Raw genomic sequence first — 10,566 nt, forward strand, 5'->3', positions numbered from 1 at the left:
TAGGAAGGGTGTCGTGGGTAGCATTTTTTTTTCTGTATCATCTTACTCTCTTCCCCACATTCAAAGACACTGTTGCATAATGAGTATCTCTGGCATCACATGGTCCCATGAGCACCACCAGGAGGAACATCCTCCAAGCACTGACTTGGGAGTAGCCCTTGAAAACAGTGGGGTGTGGTCCTAAATCCAAATATGGACACAAACACACAACACACATATACACATATTTGCTGAGGATAAAATAAACGGCAAAGAAGTGCCACTATGTTCAGAGATAGCCCCCACTTCTCTTAGAAGCCATAATTTAAGAGAAAAACAGCAATAGAGGGCCGGGCGGTGGCGCTGGAGGTAAGGTGTCTGCCTTGCCTGCGCTAGCCTAGGACGGACCGCGGTTCGATCCCCCGGCGTCCCATATGGTCCCCCAAGAAGCCAGGAGCAACTTCTGAGCGCATAGCCAGGAGTAACCCCTGAGCGTCACAGGGTGTGGCCCAAAAACCAAAAAAAAAAAAAAAAGAAAGAAAAACAGCAATAGGGAGGCTGACACAGAAGAAAAAGTGAAATTCAGAGGAGGGCTGAAGATGAGCAATCATGAAGAGGTCTATGCTGTACCACTAAATGAGAAACAGTGATTTCGCAAGAGCCAGTAGAAAGGGCTAAAGCAACAGTCATTGTGGCGATTTTGCAGCTAAACTGGATGATCTCATCACCAACACCATTTAAAGTCAGAGCTGGAAGAGCACTGAGAAAACTTTGGGATCAGTTCACTTTTTATACAGATGAGAAATTAAGGTGAAATTAATGATAAGACTGGTTTAAGACTAGGGCCCAATTTTCTGGCCTCCAGATGCCAGAGTCTTTATTCTATCACACAGATTGGTGGTTGTATTAAACTTCCTTTTCTACATGGAAGCTCAGAGAAGCTTTCAGAAGCAAATTGAATGGATGGACTAACTGAAGCTTATTCCCAGTAAAGGTGCTGTTAGATTTCAGGTCCATGATAAACAAAGCACATTATCTGGATGAGCTTCTTTTCTGAAGCACTGAAAATGATGCAAGCCGTCTTAGTTCCCTTTTTTTATCTTTATTTTTTGGTTTTGGGCCACACCCAGCATTACTCAGGGTTTACTCCTTGCTCTGCACATAAGGATCACTCCTGGTGGGTTTGGGGGACCATATGGGCTGATGGGGCTCAAATACAAGTTAAGTACTCTGCTACTGTCTATCTCTCCACCCCTGGTTCTCTTTTTGTGGTGGGCTGCCAGGGAGCTTAGAACTAAATTTAACACTTACTCCTCATAACAAGAGTGTTGCTGGGGACAAACAATACTCATTTCCTTCCTTGTCTTTATGACTTTCCATTTTTTTCAAGTAAGTTTTACAATAACCTTATTGTAGACGAGTCTCTTACTCTTTTCAAAGACTCTCCAATTCTATTTTGGAAATCAGCCAGGTAGAAATCACCAATAAATCATGAGAAGGCTCATTTAATATCTCTCAGGCATGGAAACGGCTTCTTTGCGTGTGGCATCCCCTTTTGCCTGTCACCTTCTCCTAAAAGCTCAGACCTTACCTCCTGGCTTTACATTTAAAGTCAAGGGAGGCCACTGCAGAACAGACTGCATACAAATGAGTAGTTATAAAATTATAGGGTCTGCCTGCTCATGAGGCAAGTCCCTGGAAACTTCTCTGAAATGAAAACAAGATGTGGAAGGGAACGTACAAGGTTTCTTGTGCTGATGTGGCAGACCTTGATTTACCAGAGTCCCCTGGGAGGGATGGGGGATGGGGTGGGGGGATCCACACTCTGTCCACAGATGTTCAGCAGGTGGTGGGCTGTGCCCCATCCAACTCCCCGCTTTCTGCTGACTCCAAGCACGAGTCTAATTCTCCCCCAGACCGAGAAATGAGATCATGGAGTCTTCATCTCTTCTGGAGTGGAGCCATGTACAGAGATTAAAGCGCTTGGGGTGTTGTATTTTATTCATTTATTTATTTTTTGAAAACATAAGGCTTTCTTTTTTTCCCTCCTTAAAATGAAATTCCTCCTAAACCACAAAAATTTAGCCAGGCGAGATTAGGAAAGCAGTAAGGGAGTACACACACTGGCTTTCCTTCTCCTCTCTTAGCCCTTGAAGCATCTGCACAGGTAAGAAAACAAAAATACTTATACAAAATAACTTATACAAAATAACGTCTCCTATTCTCCACCCCCCCCCAAAAAAATATCAAAGTCTTCAGAGGACACTCATATTTATGCATTTGAGTCTTTGCCTTCCTGTGGTCTTTATTTTCCACACTTTCCCAAATTTTAAACTGTTGTTCTTTAGTCCTATGATAGTGGCCACGATTTTCATGATCATCTACAAGATATGTTCAAAAGAAAAATGGCTTTAAGAGGTACTGCTGCTGCTTATAAAATAGTCCTTCCAAATATCCATTTGGATTCTGCTCATGATTTCTTTCCAGTCAGTGCCAATTTGTTCAAAGGGAGACAAGAAAATGGTGCCCCAAAGATTCCCACACCTTGAAGAATCAGACAGTTCCAAAAGTCTGAGCATTTTTTTTCTTTTTTGTTTTGTTTTTGGGGCCACACCCATTGATGCTCAGGGGTTACTCCTGGCTAAGTGCTCAGAAATTGCCCCTGGCGCGGGGGGTGGGGGACCATATGGGACCCCAGGGGATCGAACCACGGTCCTTCCTTGGCTAGCGCTTGCAAGGCAGACACCTTACCTCTAGCGCCACCTCACTGGCCCCTTTTCTTTCTTTTTTTAGGAAAAAAAATCTCAGCAAAACTGAAAAATGGAGGCAAGATTGGAATGATATCAACATAAAGGTCCATGATACCTGGACCTTTCTATCTGTCTCATGTATACTTGTGGACAGACAGATTGTGAAATTTTGTGTGGTACTGACCTCATCTGTTAAAAGGGAATAAAACTTGATGTGTATCTTGGAGCCAGAGAGATAACGTAGTGGGTAAGTTTTTGCTTGCACAGAACTAAACTGGGTTCAATCCCTGTCACCACGTGTGGTTCCCCTCTCCCACCAGGAGTGATCCATGAGCAGAGACCGGAGTAAGCCCTGAGCAACACCAGGTGTTATCTAGAAAACAACATATAAAACAAACCCCAAATTAAGGTGTACTATGCACACTAGGAAAGCTTATTTAAACCCATAACACGAAGATCCCCAATTTCATAACCCACATTTTCTGAGCTGGTGAAGTGGAGACATAACCAGAAAATCTGCAATTCTAACAAGGTACCAGGTTCAAAGCCCACCCCCAGAGACTAGGGTTATATTATGGTGCCTATGCCATGATTTACCTAAGGAAGGACTAACAACTGCCTGCTGCTGTTGTTCCTACCAAATGGTCAGGTATGGCACATGGTGCCACTTATTCTTTTCGAAATTTTAGCATCAGTTTACAAGATAGTAAGCTTTTTGTTGAAACATAATATATATAACCCTTTATAAGAATTTTGGAGGGAAAATATAAGACCGGAGCAACAGTACAGTGAAAAGGGTGTTTGCCTTGCACATGGCTGACCTGGGTTTGATCCTGGCATCCCATATGGTCCCCAGAACCTGCCAGGAGTAATTTCTGAGCATACAGCCAGGAGTAACCCCTGAGGGCTCCAGGTGTGGCTTAAAAACAAACAAACAAACAAAAAAGATTTTTGGAGAGAAAATTTGAGTGAAACTGTAAGAAAGACATTGTTTTGTTTTGTTGGGTCACACTCAGTGGTGTTCAGTGGCTAATCCTGGCTTTGTGCTCAGAAATCATTCCTAGTGATATTGGGGACAGGGGGACTATATGTGGTGCCCAGATTCCAACCACAGAGTTGCTGGGGGCTGAAATGGATATAAACACATGCCTAACCTCCTGCACTCTCTATCTCTGGCCAAGAAAATTATTCTTTGTTATAGAGTGCATACATTCACGAGTGGTGAATGTTTCTAAATACTTAAAGCCAATTTAAGGATCACTGGGTTCTTCCAGCTAAACCTTGTCAGTACCCATCCCATGTTTATTTTGAGGCAAAAGACACAATGACAACTATTTGTTAAGGTTTTTGTTTTCTCCCTTAGTAAAAGGGCCCCAAATAGTTTTAATGGTGATGGTCAAAATTAAGTGTCCACTTATTTTTTTAAGTAAATGAAGAGACACTCCAAGTGAACGTAGCAAAAAGCAGTTAGAAATCATCAGCCACTAGGAAAGGCAGAGGAAACAGGCTGGTTAGGATGCCGGGGGAGTGGTTAAAGCTCTCCACAACAAAGAAAAGGAAGGCGAATCCCTAACCTGCAGGCTTTCCAGCAAGCCTAAAGCCCAGAGCTCAAAGGTACAGCGTTAAGTTCTGCATAGACAAAGAAAATATCAAACATGCTCTGGAGCGTTCAGATGTTTTCCTGGTAGATCTCTAAAATCTCCGTGGAGTCTGAAACTGGAAGATTCTTGACTCTGCCCTATATCTACCTGGTCGCATCTTTTCCAAAGAGGGAACAAAAACAAACAAAAAAACTTTTATATCAGTTTAGGTCCTCCTAGTTTAGTTTCCCTCCTCTCTTCCTATCGCAGAGAGACTGGAATTTGCGGGCAAGTCAGCCAGTTCTCGATACACATCCAACTTTCCCCCCCAACTTAATCAGATCGAGGTTTTATGGTAAAAAAAAAAAATATATTCGCCAGTGAAACATGAGAATTTGATAAACGCATTCCTGCACAGGGATGGCTTTTGAACAACAACAGAAAAAAATTAAACAAAGGGCGTATGTTTTTGCAAGAAAGCAAGAAATATATATATGTTCTTTAGATTTTGTTTTTCCTAAGCAGTCTATATAAACCACTTTCTTAGCCCAAAATCTTTATAAGGAAGGTGATTAGCAATGCATTGTTACAGGGACTCCCTGCAACAATTCTGCCTAACAGAAGTGGGTGGCCGGCGGGTTGGAGTTGTGATCGGCGCCCCCAAACCTGTCCCAAACCTGCCTGGCATTTGGCACCAGTGATGGGAGTGCGCCAGGGGTCGCGAGCACAGACTCCGGGGCTGCCACGACTCACCTAGCCAACTTGTCCAGAGCCGGGGCACCCCCGCGACCAGCTCGGGGGCGCGGACGAGGTCTCCCGCGCTTGCGAGTTCCGGGACCGGCCCCGGGGTGGGCGATCGGGCCGGGTGGGCGCTCGGGGGGCTGCGCGGGCCGGCGGTGCGGGCCGGGCGCGGGGCGCACAGGGCGCGCGGGGCGCAGGGCGGGCGCGGGGGACTGGCCGCGGCTGGCGCGCAGGGACAGCAGCGTGAGCAGCAGCGCGGCCAGGGCGAGCAGGAGCAACGCGGCCGCCTTGCTGCGGAGCTTCATGGTGCGGCGCGGCGGCTGCAGCCCCCGGGCGACGGCGGGGTCCCTGGGCGCATCGCGGCGGCCGGCCGCGCGCAACAGATGCGGCGTGGTCCCTTTCGCCCGCTCGCCCGCCCGCCGGGACTGGTCGGGGTGGCCGGCGGGCGGGCAACAGCGGCGGCGGCGGCGGAGGCGGAGGAGGAAGAGTAGGGAGGTGTGGGGAGGGTGGGTGGAGGAAGGGGGACGGTGGGAGGAGGCGCGGGCCGGGCTTTGGGGGTTAGAAACCGCCAGCTCCTACCGTACTGTGTGGAGTAGCAGCCCGTAGGCCTCTAGGCAATCTGACTTGGAATAACATAGCCCTAGCACTTTTCACTTTATCCATTCACCCTTCCATTCATTCATGCTCCCATTCGTTCATCCACTAATCATCTATTCAAGTATCCAGTAATCCTTTCAAGCATCCATCCCTCCTATCCATCCATCCATCCACACCTCCACCCACCCACCCATTCACTCACCCACCTACCCATCATCCATCCACCCATCCACCACCCATCCATCCGTCCACCCACCCATCCATCCACCCATCCATTCATCCATCTACCCATCCATCAACCCATTCATCCATCCACCCACCCACCCAGCCAGCCATCCACCCACCCATCCACCCACCCATTCATCCATCCATCTATCCACCCACCCATTCATCCATCCATCTATCCACCCACCCATTCATCCATCCACCCACCCACCCACCCAGCCAGCCAGCCAGCCACCCATCCATCCATCCATCCATCCATCCATCCATCCATCCATCCATCCATCCATCCACTCATCCATCTACCCACCCACCCACCCATCCATCCATCCATCCATCCACCCACCTACCCACCCACCCATTCATCCATCCATCTATCCACCCACCCATTCATCCATCCACCCACCCACCCACCCAGCCAGCCAGCCACCCACCCATCCACCCACCCATTCATCCACCCACCCACCCATCCATCCATCCATCCACTCATCCATCTACCCACCCACCCATCCATCCATCCATCCACCCACCCATCCATCCATCCATCCACTCATCCATCTACCCACCCACCCACCCATCCATCCATCCATCCATCCATGCATCCATCCATCCATCCACCCACCTACCCACCCACCCATTCATCCATCCATCTACCCACCCACCCACCCATCCATCCATCCATCCATCCACCCACCTACCCACCCACCCATTCATCCATCCATCTATCCACCCACCCATTCATCCATCCATTCATTACCCACCTACCCATCTATCAATGTATCCAGTAACCCTTACATACATCCACACCTCCTCCCATGCACCCACTTACCTATTTGTCCAACCATCCATTCATTCACTCACACATCAATTCATCCTCCCATTCATTCATCCATCTACCCATCTGTCCATATATCCAATAATCCTTACATACATATATCCTTCCCATCCACCCATCCATTCATCCACACCTCCTCCTATCCACCCATTTACTCACCTATCCACCCATCCATTAATCCATTCATCCATCCATCCATCCACTCACCCACTCATCCATCCATTCATCTATTTACCCACCTATCTATTCAGTAATTCTTATATACATACATCACTCCCATCCATTCATCCACTCACCCATCCACTCATCCATCCATCCATCCTTCAATCCTTCTATCCACCCACCCACCCACCACTCTCTCCATCTCCTAGTCACTTCATTGATCTCTTGCTTACAGTCTCATTCATTCATTCATTCATTCATTCCTTTTCCTATAACATCAATCTATGTTTTCTTCCTTATTCCCTATTTTCCCCAATCATTTATTTACTTTCTTTGGGATGATTTCATTGTGATGACTTGGGTGTTTGTGTGTGACGTGCATGCTATGCTGTGGTGCTGGCTGGGGGTTACTCTCCTTTAGGTTTTGTGCTCACACACACTTGGCTGTGATTTGTGGAAGCCATTTGTGGGTGTGTGGATGTAGAGGCAGGGGAATGAACTCTCAGCCTCATACTTGGAAGTCTGATAAATTTTTATTTTTTTTTTTTTTGGTTTTTGGGCCACACCCAGTAATGCTCAGGGGTAACTCCTGGCTATGCGCTCAGAAGTCGCTCCTGGCTTGGGGGACCATATGGGACGCCGGGGGATCGAACCGAGGTTCATCCAAGGCTAGCGCAGGCAAGGCAGGCACCTTACCTCCAGCGCCACCGCCCGGCCCCCGGAAGTCTGATAAATTTACCCACTGAGCTTAACTGCACCCCCATCATTAGTTTTTTGTTTGTTTTGGTATTTGAGGAACCACACTAGCAATGCTCAGGGCTTACTTCTTCATTCAGGGGTCATTTCTGGCAGGCTCAGGAAACCATATGGGGTGCCAGATAAGGGCCTTTGTATGCAAGACAAGAAAGACAAGAATACCTGCTGTTTTCTCTTCAATCCCAAAACAGAAGATTAGTTCTTTATCTTTTTATCCACATACTCTTATACCTTTGTCCATACAGCCAGCCAGCCAGGGACATCTCCATCTTATTTGCCTATTGGAGAGCCCAACACATAGATATCTGTTGGATAAAATCAACATGTAGCCTAAATTGTGGAATGAATTTCAACATTTGGCCTTGAAAACCGACTTTACCGCTTACAGGCTTGATGAGGTCAAACAAGTTGCACAGTTTCACTGCATGAAAAACAGGAATGACAATATTGCTCTCTATTGAGACTTTTCATGGATATTTAATTAAATAATGTGTTCAAAGAAACTAGCACAGTAGGTGCCTAACTAAGGCACTTAGATAACATAGTTCATTATATACACATATATACCATACATACAAATGTTACTTTATGATACAGATTAGAGATAGAGTTATCACTTCATAGCCCAGTACAGGAATGATTCTTTTCTTTCTTTTTTGGGGGAACCATACTAGCAGTGCTGGGAAACCATGGGGAACCATGAGGATCCAACTTGGGCTTCCTACATGCAAAACAACTCCAGCCCTTTGAGCCATCTCTCCAGTCCCCAGGGAATAGATTTTATGGAGATTTTGACAGTCACAATCACCAGATCAAGATACCAGAATTTCCCAATTAATATTATAAGACATTCCCAGGCACAAATCCAAAGCATTAGGACACATACACTTACTATTCCCCATGTATTGCTTGCGAACATTTTATTAGCTCTCTTTTCAGCTATCTGGAGCCTCTTGTCAAGCAGATAAGGAAAATATGGCTGGTGTAAGTTAAAAGTGTTGGGAGGTTGAGGTACCTTCCTCTAGGGAGTATACAGAATTGTAGGAGGGAGTGTTGGGATGGTCACATGACTGGCTCTCCCACTGGATATACTGAATCTCCTACAGTGCTCAGGACAAAGACTTGCCCTGAGCAGAATGCCATCATGACATCTCAATTGAGAACCAAATGAAGTTAATTCCTGTTTAGGCCACAGGTTTGGAAGTGGCCTCTACTATATTGGTATGTGACTTAGTGAACCTGGAATTCGAAAACTCTTCAATCCATTTCCTCAAGGACTTAGGATGAAATAAGGCAAAACAAACTAAGTTACACTTATTTCTTGAACCCTACTAAGGCCAAAGGAATAGCTTGTTTTATCTCCTCCCAACCCTAACTTCAAACTCAAGATTGGAACTTCATTGCTATGACTGTGGAAAAGTAAAATCTCTAGTCATGGAGACCGTGTTCCAGACTACCATATCTATGGCTCTACTGACCTCTCAGTTGATTATTTAAAACACAAAATCTATCTGCCCTACTTGCCCTAGAAATTTTTGTGGTGCAGGATTGAACCCAGTGTCTTGCACATATGACACTCTCTGCAGCTGAGCTATAGACCAGGCATAGACGTCTTTTCTTTCCTTTTTTCTTTTATTTTCCTTTCTTTTAGGTTTCCTTTTCCTTTCTTTTCCTTTTCTTTCTTTTCTTTTTTTTTTTGTTTTAGTTAGTTTGTTTGTTTGTTGGTCACACCAGCAGCGCTCAGGGGTTACTCCTGGCTCTACACTCAGAAATTGCTACTGGTGGGACTGGAAGAACAGCATGAAAGTAGGGTGTTTGTCTTGCATGCAGAAGGACAGTGGTTCAAATCCCGGCATCTCAAATGGTCCTCTGAGCCTGCCAGGAGTGATTTCTGAGCGTAGAGCCAGGAGTACCCCTGAGCACTGCCAAGTGTGACCCAAAAAACAAAAACAAACAAACAAAAAAGAAATCTATGGCCTGAACCTCCTGCATTCCCTATTAATAACATTTTGTTACACAGTACACTTGACAAATGTAGTGAATTAAGATAAAAAAAAGTACCGGGGTCAGAACAATAGCACAGCGGGTACAGCATTTGCTCTGCATGTGGCCAACCCTGCTTCTATCTCCAACATCCTATAGGATTCCCTGATCCTGCCAGGAGTAATTTCTGAGCACAGAGCCAGGAGCAACCCCTGAGCTCTGCTGTGTGTGGCCAAAACCCCCTCAACTTAAATAAATAAATAAAATAAATAATAAAGTACAATTTCATTTCAGTCAGAATTTTGGCAGAACTCAGCTGAGTCTACTGTTTCACCAGCACTCACAGTCTGCAAGTCTGTAGTCAAAGCTTTAGTCCAGAAGCTTTGTGGTCTCATCTGAAGGCTCAATCATCTACATGAAAATAACATAATTGTTGGAAGATTTCAGCTTCTTTCCAATTATTGGAAAGAGAACCTCTGTTCCTCTGGCTGTTGGCTAAAGACAGCCTTGAGGTCTGCTGGTAGTCCTCACTGTCAGAATTAGAACCCAATAGGAGCCAGGAAGAGAATGCAACAGGATGGAAGTCATGTTTTTTCTGACCTATTTTCAAAAGGGACAAGCCTTCACTTTACCACTTATTAGAATTAAATTCCATTCATAGCCAAGGGGAGAGGATTATCCAAGGTTTAATACTAGGTGTTAAGGATCACTGGGAGTCATTCTTGAAATTTGTCTTCCTGTTTTCTCATATCCAGACAATCAGTTCTGTTGATTTGACCTGCAGAGCTAACCTGGCATCTCTCCATTTCTCTCTTGAATTGTTAATGGGGACTGCTAGACTAAGCCAACTCATGGTCAGTTAATAAGGACCTTATTCCCATTGTATTTCATGGAAATTACTGCTTTGGAGGTGTGATGTGATGTGACTGTTCTATGCCAAGGAATGGAAACAATGTCCTTC

At 45.7% G+C, this 10,566-nt stretch overlaps 1 protein-coding gene across 1 annotated transcript in view; it reads right to left on the reverse strand.

Moving 5' to 3' along the window:
* GXYLT2 (glucoside xylosyltransferase 2) overlaps positions 1-5,355 on the reverse strand; it is a 110,952-nt gene extending 105,597 nt beyond the window's left edge. Inside the window, exon 1 of the mRNA XM_049776898.1 lies at positions 5,063-5,355. Within this exon, the coding sequence (XP_049632855.1) occupies positions 5,063-5,355 (293 nt within the window). The remainder of the gene's footprint in view (positions 1-5,062) is intronic.
* Between the last annotated feature and the right edge of the window lie 5,211 nt (positions 5,356-10,566).

Source organism: Suncus etruscus, chromosome 7 (assembly GCF_024139225.1).
Source record: "Suncus etruscus isolate mSunEtr1 chromosome 7, mSunEtr1.pri.cur, whole genome shotgun sequence".
NCBI classification, from domain to species: Eukaryota; Metazoa; Chordata; class Mammalia; order Eulipotyphla; family Soricidae; genus Suncus; species Suncus etruscus.